This window comes from Typopeltis vanoorti, chromosome 4 (assembly GCF_054136105.1).
Source record: "Typopeltis vanoorti isolate ZY-2024b chromosome 4, IOZ_Tvanoo_1.0, whole genome shotgun sequence".
Classification (NCBI taxonomy): Eukaryota; Metazoa; Arthropoda; class Arachnida; order Uropygi; family Thelyphonidae; genus Typopeltis; species Typopeltis vanoorti.
In genome coordinates, this window is record NC_143552.1 from 34,047,346 (window position 1) to 34,063,852 (window position 16,507).

A 16,507-nucleotide genomic window follows, 5' to 3' on the forward strand; every position below is an offset into this window, starting at 1 on the left:
CGCAACAATCTGATCCTCTTTGATCCATTATTCAAGATTTTAATTTATTTTTAATTTCTGGCCATTTTATCGGTTTTCTTCAGAGGTGTTTTTTAGAATTTGCTTCTATTAATTGCTGCTCATTTCCTCTAAGTTCATACCTTTTTTTTTGTAGATGGAGGTCCAAAGCGCTGCTATGCTGCCCTACTGCCATTCTTTCTTGCATACTGAATCACACTACATATAAACGCAATTGTTATGTCTATGCTTCGTAGAATCCATGGGTTAGTTGTATTTGTTGTAGTTGGTGAATTGTGAGTGGTGAAGACAGAGAGCTGTAGAGTAGATGCCCTCCCTCGATGAGTCTTTGGACTCCCTGGAGGTGTCAGATAATAATAATAATAGGTTATAAAAACTTTAGTATCTCTTCTGAATATGGCTCCCATTGTTGAAAGTTTATTTTTCACTTGGTTAGACTATAATAAATTTAGTTTAATCCTCTATCCAAGTGTGTGCAAACTTTGTTTGCACACACTTGGATAGAGGATTAAACTAAATTTATTATAGTCTAACCAAGTGAAAAATAAACTTTCAACATCTTTCTCTAAATCCAGAGTAATTTAATAAAAAGGTGGCACACCGTTTGGCAGCTCCTATAGGAGAAGATGACCATGCTAATGCTTCTGCCTTGGTATCTCCACTTGGGCCTGGCTCCCACTGAAGAGACCTCAATAAAGGTCGAAACTAGTCTAGGTAGTGGCCCTTCCCTTAATGCATAACATTATACATATCTGTAAGGAGATGCGTTTTGCATTATGGGAGATACTGAGATAGGAGTGTTGATAGCTTGCTCCACCTTTGCAAGGAGCTGCCTGGTGTTGTACCACTTTACCCCAGTCCTGAAGATACTTTCAGGTGCAAACTTTGTTTGCATACACTTGGATAAAGGATTAAACTAAATTTATTATGGCTCACATTGATGACATATTAATAATGTTCATCTTTTGGCTTGATTCTGGGGAGTAGACTGGTTTTGCATATTGACAGGTTTTTGCATGTAACTAAGTGAAGCTAAAAGATGAGTAACCCTTTAGCATTACTCAATGAAATTTTGAGTGATCATATAGATCACTCAGAATTATTGGAGAGAAGTACCGCTGCTCTTTACCTTAACAAAGTTCAAAACTGGTCTCAGCAGTGACCTACATATAATGCGTAGCATTATACATATCCTAAAGAATGTATGTTTTGCATTATGGAATGTTAAGGTAATTAATGGGAAGTCATCAGCATATACAAGCAGCATAGCCATGAAATACTTCATGTGCAAATTTTGTTGGCTTAAACCTCGGATAAAGGATTAAACAACTTAGCAAGTATAATTCATTTTCAAAGTGTTTTCACTTTTTTTAAAGATTTCTCAGCTTTGATTTAGTTTTATGTTTTCATTAAAATTGTTTCTGTTGAACAGTTCTTTTATCCTTGTGAATATGGTGCTTTAAACTTCATTCCTATTTTAACCTTACATTTTTTTTTTCTTTTAATCTTATTAATCTGTATGCTACTTTTTTGCATTTTTTTTTTCTGGAATCAAAATTTTCCAGTTAAGTAAAGTATCTCAAGTATCTTTAATTATATGAATGATTCTTTCTGCTATGCAGCCACATTCTTTCATATTTAACTGATGTTATTCATATAATATTTACAACTCCTGCTTTTGCCCTTTCTTCCTTACTTGCTCCATGTAAGGAAGTTTTGTGTTTTATACATTGATTTTCTTTTCTTTTTTTTTTAAAGATAATGCTGCTACTTAAATTTCTTTCATTAGTTCATCTCGATTTAATAATGTTATATTCCATGGGTGCCTGTGTAGCCCTGTGGAAATGGCATTTGCATCTATAGTGTTAGGCCAACGAAGAAACCTTTTTAAATCTAATTATAGATATTGATTAGTGGAACTTTTTTTCTAAATTGTTCTTTGACTGATTCCCAAATTACCTCATCTCTGGAGCTGGTAGGTTTGTTTGTCATCTAGAACACTTAGGTTTAAACCCAACATATCAAGAAAAATCGACCATAAGAATTCTCACAATTACAGACAATATCACAAGTCTTGGGATTTAGGGCCACAAGATGGCAGCAGTTGTCTGCAATACTTTCTCCTGGGATTCACTATCAGTAAATGCTTGAAGGATGAAGACTGGCTGCCCCACCATCTTTCAAAAAGTTAGGGCTAAAGGGCTTGCCTCCACAGTGCCTAATTGTTTGGAGAATAAAAGGTATTAGAGGACATGGCAAGTCACTATTTTCAAATCTGCAGTTTCCAAGTTTTCAATCCATTGTTTATGTATTGTCAGTCTATTTGCAACCTTCATTGTGCAAAACAGTTTTACATTTTGAGACAGGCTTTAATCTAATTTATTGATGCACTCTACATAGCTGAGCATAATGATAATAATCTCATCCATCAAAGTTTTACAAAAAGTAGGTCTTTTTAAAGATTAAAATTCTGGAAAATTATCAAGAGCTTACAAAAATACAAATCTCTGGCATGAAATACCTTAATATTGTGCTACTTAAAAGACACAAACAATGCTGTTTATCAGTGCTTTTTATTAAGGCATTTCAGTTAATGAAATATCCTGTTTTAAATGGATAAAAAATACATCAGTTTCTAGCATGAAGTACCTCTGGTATTCTAGGTCAATTAAGTCAGATTTATGGCTAAAGTAAAAAACGTTTTTTCCCAGAAACCATTTTCTCACATATACACACATCTAAATGTGTGTAAATTGCAAAATATGGCATAAAACAACAGGCGGTAAGATTAATGAGAAGCAGGTGCTCATCAAATAAAAGTGTTTAGATATGTGGATGGATAATGATGACAACTAAAATTTATGTTTTACCTGTAAGATAACTTCCAGAATCACTTGAAGGACTAACCATTCTTTCATGTTCAAGGCCCAGGTCTCCATCTGCAATGAAAAATAAAAAATCAATCATTATTTCACCATATCATGAATTAAATACTATGTCTCACCTCCTCCATTTTGAAGTCTTAAGAAGATCACTTTCAATACAACGGATCCTGTTTCATAAGTTTGTGATCCATCTCTAATATTTTAGACAATGAGAATTAATAGAGTTAAAATTAGAATTGCTGTGTGGAAATTTTATGTTAATATATTATTCTCATCATCATCAGACCTCTATTTGCAGGGGGGGGGGTATAACGTTTCATTGTGGACTGCCACACATACACACACACACAGGGAGACAGAGAAAAACATGGCATATCATACTGTGCCTTAAATACATTCACCATATCCACACTCACTATGCTCTCAGACAATGTATTCCAATCACCTACCACTCTCTCCGTGCAAAAACCTACTCCTCACTTCCTTGCTCACACTATTCCTATACAGCTTTTAGGAATGGCCTCTTATCTTTCCCCATCTCTATTCTATGAAAAATCTTATCCATGTTAATCTGGTAATAACCCATTAGTAACTTATATGTCTCCATCATTCTCCACCACCACCACCCTTCCATATCATACTGTGCCTTAAATTTCCTCATTAAAACTTTCCTTTGCCTCCACTGTATCATTTGCTGTCGTTTTATCAGCCATACTTTCCTTCACTTCTAGTCTTGCAGTTGCTGATAACTAAGTCTAACAGAATATAATATTTTCAACACATTTTATCTTATCACCTGTTAATTATCTCCTCAAACACTTTCTTCATATTCTACTAAGTATACATGCTGCACTCACGACAACAAATCATTGTCAAAAAATCCATACTGTCAATTACATTTACTGCCATTTTGTCATTGTTCACTGCAAGCTTCAAAAATTAGTAAAAGAAATGTATGAAACACACAAAGCTCCACCATCAAGCAGTTAAAGTAAGCTATGAAACAAACAATATTATAATAAAACACAATCAATATTGCTGATTACTACAAAAATAAAACATTTTCAATGTCCCTGGCACTAAGCAGCATTCTAGCACAACAATTACAGTATATTATCGCGTATAATGCGAAAAATTTATGGTAAAAAATACTACTTAAAGTTAAGGGTTCGCATTAAATGCAGATCCTAAAAAATATAACATCTTATTAGACTTGCACACACAATATATACAACCTAATGCTTATGCAACCCTTGATCCACTCGCATTCAGCAACCGAGCGCACATTATATCTGCACATAAAGCCAGTAATGTAAGTAGTGCTAATGATAGGGCACAGTGAGATAGATAGAGCAGAGTTAGGTATATCGGTTTAACCACAGTTCATTTTAAATATTATTTGTTAAACAAACCTAGCCTGAAAATGAGCCAACAGAAATGTAAACGTTCATCTTTTGAAGCAGGATTTAAACTGCATGTCATGCAGTTTGCAGAAGACCATAATAACAGTGTTGCTATGAGAGAATTTGGTGTAGCAGAGAGTAATATTAGACTTTGGCATAAGCAAAAAGACAGTCTTAAAAAAATCCCCAACACGAAACATGCCCATCATGGAGATGTAGCATCCTTTCCAGAACTCGAAGAAGAGCTAAATGAATGGATTTTGATGCAACGACAAGATGGCATTATAGTAACAAGAAATGCAATTCGTTTTCGAGCTCTACAACTCAAGAATGGTAAATTCAAGGACACACCAGGTATTTCATCTTTTCTTGCTTCGCCTGGGTGGTGCAACAGATTTATGGAACGCAAAGCATTAACATTACGACACCGAACAAAAATTGTGCAGAAGTTACCAAAGCAGCTTGAAGAAAAAGTGCAGTCCTTCCATAAATTTATCATAAAATCGGAAGTATCACGGATATGAACTTTCCCAAATTGGCAATATGGATGAGACGCCCATGTACTTTGATATGCCTGGGAATCGAACAGTAAACTCAGTTGGTGAAAAGGGTATCTTCATAAAAACAACAGAACATGAAAAAACGCATTCCGTTCTTCTAGCATGCATGGCAGACGGAATCAAATTAAAACCGACAGTTATATTTAAAAGGAAGAAAATTCTGAAGCATATGAAATTTCCACCAGGTGTAATTGTTCGCGCCAATCAGAAAGGTTGGATGGATGAAGAACGTGTACAATTGTGGCTGGATCAAGTATGGAACATACGTCCAGGTTGTTGCTTGTTACGTCAACAAAGCATGCTAGTCTGGGATATGTTCTGGGAGCATTTAACGGAAGCAAACAAAGAGAAAGCACGTGAGCTACGTACAGACCTAGCAGTCATACAGGGTGGTCTAACTTCTGTTTTGCAGCCGCTTGATGTCAGCTTGAATAAGCCATTTAAAGATCACTTACATGAAAAATGGAGAGAATGGATGTCATCTGGTTTGGTGAAGATGACAAAGGGTGGGAATTTTCAGAAGCCTGGGATTCGATACCATCTGAAATGATTCAACACTCATTTCTTAAATGTGGAATAAGTAATGACGTGATCTTCAGATCCATCAATGGATGGATCCGAAGATCATGTCATATATGAAAGCGAGGATGACGCACAACAAAATGGAGAGCATGAAGACGATGACGACAACTGCTACACCAATGATGCAATCCCTACAGATGAATTTCTAAATGAAACGTTTGATGACTCAAAAGATGAAGAAGAATTTAAAGGATTTTGACATTTTGTTTTAAAATAAATATTTCTTTCGTTAATTCGTATTGTATTATTTATAATGTTATGGAACAAAATTAACAAAATGCATTATACGTGGACATTGCATTTTAGGGCTAGTTTTCAAACAAAATTTCTAGTTCGCATTATACGTGAAAATATACGGTAGTGTGATTAGAGACAACATGAATGAAAATGACCCTACTTAATGAAAAATCCCCCCCCCCCACACACAAAAAATATAATGCATACACCCAAGAAAAACAAAGATTTATTGTAGCCCCCAAACACAGTTTCTAACTAAATACATTTGTCATAACATCCTCTTTCAAATTTTTAGTCACAGAAAATATGTGGTACTACCTATTTATAATGCAGTTGTTGCTTACAGAAACCAAATGATTTATATAAAACAATTTTCAAATGGAAATAAAGATGGATGGATATATACACACACACACAAAACAAACAGTGGTATCTCGCTAATCTGAACCCTCCAGTAATCCAAACTGCGGTTTGAAAGAAAAAAAAAGTTTTATTTATTACGTATTATTATTCTGTGTACTATTATTTTATTTAATAATTATTATTTATTTTATTATTATTACAGTACAGTAACTACGGTGATACACAAAAAGAGGAAATTCAAAATGTGCACAATTTGGTTAAAAATATAAATCCAGATGTTGAAATTTCACAAACAGATGTTACGAAATGGATTACAGGTAGAATTGAAAGTGAATTTGAAATCAAATCAGATGCTGAAATTATAAATATGACGCTACAGAATGAATGAGAAGAAGAAGAAGATGATGATAAAGAACTCGAAGAAAAAAAAAAGTAAAACATGAAGAGGCAGTTGATAGTTTTAATATGTGTATAGAATGGGCTAAGCAGAATGATAAGCCATTCCACAAAATTTTATTGTTAATGCAGCTCCGAGAAGAAGCATTCGAAAAAAATTTAGCTTCCAAGAAGAAAAGAAAATCAATGACTTTTTTACAAAGAAATTAAAAAAAAAAACAATTTTTTTTGTGTTGTGTACAAGAAAGTGATATTTTTTATGCAAATTAAGCTATGTACTGAGCCAAGCAATTTTATTAAATCAGAATCCTCAACAATACAGGTACATACAAACTAAATTTTTTACTAAAATAAACTTGTGTACTGTATTATTTTTTAAGTTTTACATTACAGTACAGTAACTTTTTTCTACCAGTTACTTCATTTATTTACAGAATTAAATTGATGTACCATTAGAATCTGATTATTTTTGTCTTAAAACGCTAGTTATTGTTGTCTCTTGAGGGAAAATTTGCTAATCCAAATGAGCACAGATTTTATTAGTTTGGATTAGCGAGATGCTGCTGTATATATATATATATATATATATATATATGCTAAAGATACCAAGCTATTTTAAACCTGGTTTTACTCCATTTTCCAAGTAAGCAAACAGACAAACAAGTCAAGTTTGTGCCTGCAAGTGTTGCAAGTCTAGCTGATCCTGGAAGTAGTGCAAGACCAAGGCAACTCATGGTAAAAATAGAATAAGCTCTGATCACTAATCTTAATATTTACCCTTAATGCAAAGCACATCTCCTGGAGGAGATGTATGATGCTTTGCATTAAAGGCAAGGGGCCACTACCCAGACCAGTTTCAACCTTTATTGAGGTCTCATCAGTGGGAGCCAGGCTAGAAATACCAAGATTTTAAGAAGGTCACTACCCAGACCGGTTTCGACCTTTATTGAAGTCTCATCAGTGAGCAGGTAGACCTCAATAAAGGTCGAAACTGGTCTGGGTAGTGACCTTCCACCATAATGTATAACATCATACATCTCCTAGGAGATGTGTTTTACATTATGGGTAATACTAAGAATAGTGATCAGAACTTTACCATCCTTTGCAACGAGTTTCCCTAGTGCTGAACTATGTGCTTTAGCTTACGCTACAATCTGCCGAAATTTTTATAGTTTACTATAATCGGCATGAAACTCTTTGATTCTGATCTTTGAGTTTCTTATTCGGCTTTGCAATAATGTGGGATTTAATATCCCCTAAATTTAAATAATGTTGCATTGCCAAAGTGAAGCCTATTGGCTCTTTTATTTAAGTTATTATTATTATTATTATTATCATTCAGGTCTCCAAGGAGTCAAAAGACTCATCGAGGGAGGTCCTTCCTAAGACATAAAGTCTGTCAAGACTCACTGAGGGGAGGTCCCCCCCTGAGAAACACAAAGTCTATCATACCACTCTTTAAACTCACTGACCGTTCTCGCTCCCACCACTCCATCAGGCAATGCATTCCACGGCTCAACCACCCTCCACACAAAGAAACCACTCCTCACCCTCCCGCTCACAGTTTCCTTTCGTAACTTCCAGGGATGGCCTCTTGTCATCACTCCTTCCCGCTGATCAACCAAGCGAAAGAACTCCCCAGTGTCAACCCTGTAACCACCTCTCAACAGTTTAAAAATCTCAATCATATCACCTCTCCTTCTTCTATCCACCAAACTCTGCAGTCCACATTCTCTCAGCCGATCCTCATAACTATCCTTGTACAGTCCTGAAACCATCTTTGTCATCCGTCTTTGTATCCTTTCCACAGTTAATTTATCCCCTTCAAATCCTGGGGACCAAATCTGAGAACAATAGTCCAAGTGTGGTCTGATCAGAGACTTATACAACGGAATGATAACCCTCTTATCTCTGCAGGTCAGTGTCCTTCTCATAATAGCAGCAATCCTCTGTGTTACCTTCACCACCTTTGCAATATGTCCCCTAAACTTCAGGTTTCTATCAATCATCAACCCCAGATCTCTTGTCTCCCCTACTTCCTCCGGTATAACTCCTCCCATAGAGTATGCAGCATCCCATCGATGTTTCCCAAACCTCAAGACCTTACATTTTGCTGCATTAAACTGTCACCCCCATTCATTTGCCCATCTATCTAGCTTATTTAAATCCTCTTGCAGGGCTACTACATCTGCACTATTACTAATAATCCTTCCCAGCTTCGCATCATCTGCAAACAACTGAATATCCCCTCTGCAATCCACAAGTTATATATATATATATTGTAAACAGCAATCTTATGTACAGGATTAACCGGTTTTTGGTTCTCTGCAGTCAGGCAGAGAGGTTACATGCTCATACTCTTTGTTGAGGTATGTTACATAGAAATATCAGTTATAAGGTGAATGACATTTTTTTTAAGCCATTAACAATTATTTTGACATGATACTATATAAGAACATGAAATCTGACATATATGTGGAAGAACATAACCGTTGTTATAGGACAATAGTATCCATTTACATCAGTGACAGATGATTATTATTTGTCCTATTAAGCACAAAAATCTTTCTTCCCTCTTTCTTTGGGGGGGGGGGGAGGAATGATGTCACTTCTATGTTGGAAAGTGGACTATGATGCCGTCACCGTGCTCCTGGCTGAGCAGGGCGACTAATGATTCTATGGATTCAAGTTTTGGTGGAAAAGATCTAAGGTGTTGTTTTGCCTGTGGCGGTGATGCTCATGTAGAATCCAACATCTCACCTTTTGTTTGAAGGCAGCAAGGAGTTGATCACCTGCCGCTCTCTGTGAAGCTGTTATGCTGTCTGATTTTGTATGTCTGAGGTAGAAGCTGTATATTATCGCTTTCGCAGTGATGAAGAGGTAATTGCAGAATGAATGATTATTTGACTCCGCATGGACGAGGTTGAAATACTCCTCTTCTGTATGAAGACTACTACAGGTTAGAGCAGCCATTTCCCGAGACAAATGGATTAATTGGTTGTTGACTGGGCGTTCCAAATAGATATGCCAGACATTAGGAATAATCGATACCTTTCCTGGGTGTGCAATATATGCACTCATTACAACTCAGACAGGGAAGAAAATACATATTGTTAATATATACATGCCACAAAGCGAACAGCTTGCAGTGCAAGTACTAGCGTTTGTCCGAAACCACCTCAGCAAGGTCAATCAATGATCACCTCATACTGGCAGGGGATTTCAACTGCACTCTGGATCCTGCAATGGACAGACAACAATGCCAAAAACATTGACACTCACCAGCTCAGCTTTTCCAGGATGTAATAAATGACTATGAGCTGACTGATACTTTCAGACACCTGCACCCACATGAAAAGGTGGTCCTACCAGTGTCCTATACCAAGCACAGCTTGATAGATACTACACATCCATGCACACAATAACCTACATAAGGAGGGTCACATACCATTGATCTCATGCATCAGACCACTGGATATTTAAAAACAGCCTAGTACAGGATACAGAGTATCTCATAACCTCCAAAAACTATATCAAACTCTCATCAGAGACATGCCTACTTCCCAATCAATTTCTGAGTGGTGGTCACTCTTTAAATCCAAAGTTAGGGTATTTACTCAAAAATATAGTCATCAGTGGAATTTGAATAAACATTCAGTCCTTAAAATCTGCAACAACAACAACAACAATAACAGCAATTACATCATCCAGAATCTGAGGAATACCAGTCCCTAGAAGAAGTCACCGTACACTCACACCTAGATCACTCTGAAAGAGGAGCACTAATAAGAGCACGACACAAACACATTAACTTCGCAGATGCACCCACAAAGTATTTCTTCTCACTGGAAAAACACCAACAAGTGCACCACTAAATTTGCTATAACAACAGATAGTGAAAACATCATAGAAAATCATGACGAAATCCTTTTATATACCTTACAGTATACAAAAATTTATACCAAGCTAACTACAGCAGGTTGACACAGGTGGATACACACTGCTTAGAAAGAAATTAATGAACACCATAGTGTGAGGAACAAACAGCCATCGCACACACCTTAATAAGATGTAGGACCTCCTTTCTTTCCTTGCGATCAATGCAGCACTCCTACGAGGCATACTTTCCACAAATGTATAATAGCAATCAATAAGAATTTTCGACCATGCTTCTTGTAAGAATATAATAAGGTCCCTGGACTGTTTTGGGGAGGATGTCCCTTGATCTCACCTGAAGCTCCTCTTCATCCCATAGATATTTAATAGGGTTGATATCAGGACTCTGGGGAGGCCAGTCAACTGTTGTGACATTCATGTCCACAAAGCACACAGTTACAGCTGTAGCAGCCTTATGACACAGTGCATTGTCATGCTGAAAGAGACAATGGTTAGTTCCGTAGAAACATCACAAAGAAGAAAACATTGCATTTGTCCAGAATGTTCAGATACCTCTTGGAGTTCAATGTCCATGGCACCACAAACAGAGGTCTGAGTCCCATACCATCACACTTCACCTCCAAATTTCATAGTTGGGGTTATGCACTCTGGTAAGACATGCACTGGGCACCCACCACACCCGTCCATCTGCTCAGCAGAGTGTAGTACGATTCATTGCTCGATAAGACAGCTTTCCAAGATTCCATGTCCCACTGCATGTGCTCTTTGCACCACTGAAGACATGCTGCATGTTAGTTCGGGTAATGTGGGACTTGCATATTGCAGTACTACCATGGAAACGCATATTGTAAGCCTCAGTCCTGAATATTTTCGTGTTCCAGTCAATGCCCAGAACTCTGCATTCAATGTGTCAGTCTATGAATGGCAGATTTTACATATTATCCTTTGCAACACCCTCAGGTTATGTTTGGTGAATGTGCTGGCTCATCCACTGCGAATAGCACTCGCAGTTGACATCCAGCACTTCCAACTCAGTATGGTATCATTGATTGTAGACTTGGAATGGCCCGATTTGTCAACAATTTGTTGAACAGATAGGCCTGCAACATGAAATATTATCACAATACCTCTTTCAAACTCCATCAGTTCCCTACTTGCAGCCATTTCTCCAGGACACTATATAGTGACTTGGGAGCATCATATTCCTCCAATTTATACTGGCTACAAACATGTCTCATTACACTGCATGATGAACCATACCCATGGGTATCAGTTGACTTCTTTCCAAGCAGTGTGTGTGTGTGGCAGGTTGACACTTGTGAATAGTCATGGCAGGAGGGTGATCTTTTGCCAAGGATATGGTGTAATTATTGCATGAGCACTTTATCAGCATATATATATATATATATCATGCTGGTGCAAATGATGCCATGAAATATGGTATCATATTTCATGGAAGGCAAGTATTGGGAGAATTGAAAGTAAAATAATCACAGATGTATCAGATGTTTATTGGGTTAGATGTTAATGATGCTGTGGTAATTATTATTATTAGTAGTAGTATTACCATAAGGCCCCTTGGAGTCACAGACTCATCTAGGAGGTCCCTTTTGTCTCTCTCTCACACACAGCTCATCATGCTGTGCTTTAAACACAATTAAGTTCTCTGCAAGATACCATGCTCTTAAGCAATGCACTCCAATCATTCACAACACTCTAGGCAAAATAACTGCTTCTCACTCCCACTGTCCCATTTTATGAAAAACCTCTTCAATGTTAATCCTATAACAATCCCTTACCAAAGTATATGTTTATCATATCACCTATCTTCCTACTATCCAGTAGACTCTGCAAATTGCCTCATCTCAAATTTTCTTCATATTCAACATTCCAGAGATCAGAAACTATTTCAATTAATCGCCTCTGGACATTCTCCACCATCTCTTCATCCTTTTGAACACCAAGTGACCAAATCTGTGTGCAGTAGTCCATATGTGGTCATAATCAGAGTCTTATACAATGGAACCAAAATCTCCCTACTTGTACAAAATCATTGTCCTCCACATCGTTGCCAGAATTCAATTTTTGGGAATATGTCCTCTAAATTTTAGACTCTTATCCACCATCACCCCAAGATTTCTTATTGCACCTCCAACAATATATTCTCCCACCAAGAGTAAATTCTACATCCCATCTTTCCTTTCCAAATTTTCAAACCTTACATTTCACGACACTGAATTATCCCCACTTGTGTGCCCATTCACTCAGCTCAGTCTATCCAAGTCTTCTTGTAAGACCCCATCTGCTCTACTCCTCGTAGTCCATCCCAACTTTGCGTCATCTGCAAACAACTGAATATCCCTATTCAAATCTTCCCCAAAATCATTAACATACAGGTTAAACAGCAATGCCCCCCCCCCCAAGGCACACCACTAGTGACTTCCCCCTTCTGGGATATTGCTCCACCCCATACAAAACTTAATGACAACTATCAGACAACCAATCTCCATTGCAATGCATTAGTCTAATATCCAACTCCATCCCTTCTTGTTTGACTATCAACTTATCATGCAGGGATTTATCAAAAGCATTTGCAAAATTTAAGTATACTACTGTGCATTCATCTCCTACATACAAATGCTGCTGTCACCTTATTGTAATAAGTAGATTACTAAAACATGACCTCCCTTTAGCAAATCCGTGCTGTCCATCAAATATAATACCATTATTGTCACTCCAATTCTGGATCCTGATTCTCATCAGCCTTTACCACAATATCTCATAATCAGATTTGCTTATAATTTGATGCTTCAATCCTGTCACCTCCTTTATGAAGTGGTAAAATCTTGTCTTCCTTCCATTCCTTTGAAACTTGACCCAATGTAAGACTTAGTGTCAAGGCAGATGTCAACTCTCTGGCACATTCCTTCAAAATGTATGGTGATATATCATTAAGTCCCACAGTCTTATTAATATCAAGTTTGCTTAATTCACCATATTCTTCATTCACAGTCAGTTTGTCCTCCTCATTATCCACTGCTCTCAATCTGTCCATATCACATTCACAAGGATGAAAAACCTTGTGAATGTGATATGGACATGACTTGCTCATTAAATATCTCAACTAAATCCTGCACAGCAGTTATCCTTATACCATTTCCTCCAATCAATGTCATTGTACCATGTTGTTTTTTGGCTACATATCGAAAGAACTCCCCTAGGTAACTGCTGCTCATGTAGAACTTTTGCAACCCTTACGAAATGAGTCAGCCTCCTTGCCTGCTCTTTCCTCGTGGAATATGGATTATTACTATTCCTCTTAACAACATTGTCACCATGCTTTTTTTTTTTTTTCTGTATTACATGCTTAATCTCTTCATTCATCCATTTCATCATCATCACGAACCATGGGCTCATTGCCCATTGGTGTCCAATGCCTCCTTCACTATCTTCTTCCACCTGCCTTTGTGCAGTGAATAGTGTTGTAGTTTCTGTACACCCATCCCACACTAGTCCTTTATGTCATCTATCCATTCTCTATATGGTCTACCTCTTCTGTTTACACTGCCCATAATACCAAACATGAATTTCTTTATCTTTCGGTCCCCACTCATTCTGCAGATGTGTCCAAATCATTGTAGCTTTCGTTTTATAATCTTCTGCATTAGATTCTCCGTTGGTTGTATCTTCCGATAGAGCTCTTCCTTTGTGACTTTCTGTACCCATCCTATTCTTAGAATCTTCCTGTAACAAGTTCTTTCAAATGCCAGAATTCTTTATTGTAATAAAGAATTCCTTATTTATTACCCACGTTTCAGATTCATACAGTACACCGCTAAAGATGAATGATTCCAGTACTCTTAGTTTTATTTGCAGGCTGATCAACTTTACTTTTCCAGATGTTATCCATGGCCTTCAGATTTGTTCTTCTCTTTGCAATCCTGATCTTTATTTCTTTCTTACAGTCCAAATCATGTCATTTTACTTCCTAAATATGTGAATTGTTCTACATTTTCTATATCAATTCCATCCACTTGTATCTTTTGTTTCATGTTCTTCTCACCAAATCCCGTTGTCTTTATTTTTTCCAAGTTCATAACAAGTCTGGATCCCTTCCTCATTTAACAGTTTCAATGTTTTTTTGTAGTTCTTTTTCATCTTCTTCAATAATAACAATCTCATCTGCAAATCTCAGATTGTTAATTATCAGTGCATGGGATGAGAATTAACAATCATGATCTTTATTTCTTTTTTACAGTCCAAATCATGTCATTTTACTTCCTAAATATGTGAATTCTTCTACATTTTCTATATCAATTCCATCCACTTGTATCTTTTGTTTCATGTTCTTCTCACCAAATACCATTGTCTTTGTTTTTTCCAAGTTCATAACAAGTCCAAATCTTTTCCCTTCCTCATTTAGCAGTTTGAATGTTTTTTGTAGTTCTCTTTCATCATCTTCAATAATAACAATCTCATCTGCAAATCTCAGATTGTTAATTCTCATCCCATGCACTGATATTCCTTTTGCATCTTCCTTCATTTTATCAATTGCGCTTTCTAAATGTGCGATGAAAATGCTTAGTGATATTGTCCCCCCCCCACCTCGGCTAGTCTCTCTGCTTGTTTTAAACCATTTCCCCAAATCATCAGCTATTCTAACTGCTGCAACTGAATTCTTATGAACATCTTTTAATATAGCTATTAGTTTTCTGTCAATTCCATAGGATTCTAGCACTGCTAATGGTTCTTTCTGGTCGATACTATCAAATGCCTTCTGAAAATCAACAAAGATATGTGATATCGTTGTTGAAAGTAAGAATGTAGAAAATGGTGATATGTGAGGTATGAATAGTGATATTTGCGAGATAGTACCAGATAGATGTGAGAGTGGCATTGAAAGGGAGAATGAAGGGAAACATACAAAACGAATGAATGAATTAACGGATAATAAAAATGATGAGACAGATGCAATGAGTGAGATCGCACGGTTACCAGGAGTGATACACAGGGCAAATGAGCAGCTGGAGCGTTGGCAAAAATATTTACTGAGTGTACCAACTAATAAACGGCAAAAGTACGATAAGAAAAATAAGAGTATGATATTGAGTGTAAACAAAATGAAAGAGTGCGTGTTGTACGGAGATTCTTTAGTAAGAGGTGTGATAGATGAGAGTTAAACAAAATCGTACCAACCTGGTGCGAACGCTAATGATGTAAGCGAGTCAATTAGAATGCAAAAACAGAGGGTGAAAGAATTGATGTAGTGGTAGCAGGAATGAATGATTTGAAAGGAGACAAAATGGCTATGAGAGAGGATTTGAAGGAATTACTTGAGGTAGCAAAAGAGAAGAGGGAGAGAGTTAGGATGGTGAGTGTGCAGCCGCGGTATGACAGTGAAGGGTATAGAAGGAGGGCCAAAATTGCTAATGACTTTATGAATGGATTATGCAGGAGGAGTGGTGTGGAATTTGTGGATGTGTGAAGTGAGTTTGATGGGCGAAAGGATTTATATAAGATGGATGGTTTACGTTTGAATGGATTCAGTGTACGAAGACTTAAAAAGGTGTTGTTGAATGAAGTGGATGTGCAGAATCAGGGAAACTAGAGTTATTAAAGGGGGAGAGTAGATATGCAGACTTTAGGGAGACAGTTAAGTGTATGAATGTGTGTAATATGCCCAAGTGAGTACAAAAGACCACGAATCAAAATGGGATAGTTAGTATAAGGCATCAAAATAGGGATGGGACAAATGGGCTTTTGAAATTCATGTATACTAATGCCAGAAGTATTAGGAACAAGAAGGAAGAATTTTTGGCCTTGTTTGGCACTTCCAGGCCACAGGTTATTGGCAATAGTGAAACATGGCTGACAGAAGATGATATAGCTAGTGGGATTGAATGCGAGGGGTATTGTGTGTTCAGGAGAGACAGGAAGAATAAAATAGGGGTAGGAATGTTATTGATAATAGCTTATGAGCTACAACCAAGGAGAATAGAAGTGGAACTGCAGGATAAAGAAAAGAGCACATTTGAGGCTATTTGGTGTGAGATGGAGGCTAGCATAACAAAATATACAGTTGGGTGCTGCTATAGACCAGGCGACGGAATAAATTATGCAGATGGTATGCATAAGCAAATAGACTCAATGAGTGGAGGATAGGTAA

At 37.1% G+C, this 16,507-nt stretch overlaps 1 protein-coding gene across 3 annotated transcripts in view; it reads right to left on the reverse strand.

Moving 5' to 3' along the window:
- Positions 1 to 16,507, reverse strand: part of LOC150107214 (roundabout homolog 1-like) — a 742,051-nt gene that overhangs the window by 101,009 nt on the left and 624,535 nt on the right. For all 3 annotated transcript variants that reach the window (XM_090391071.1, XM_090391072.1, XM_090391070.1), the window contains exon 21: positions 2,889 to 2,957. In XM_090391071.1, the coding sequence (XP_090247197.1) occupies positions 2,889 to 2,957 (69 nt within the window). The remainder of the gene's footprint in view (positions 1 to 2,888; positions 2,958 to 16,507) is intronic.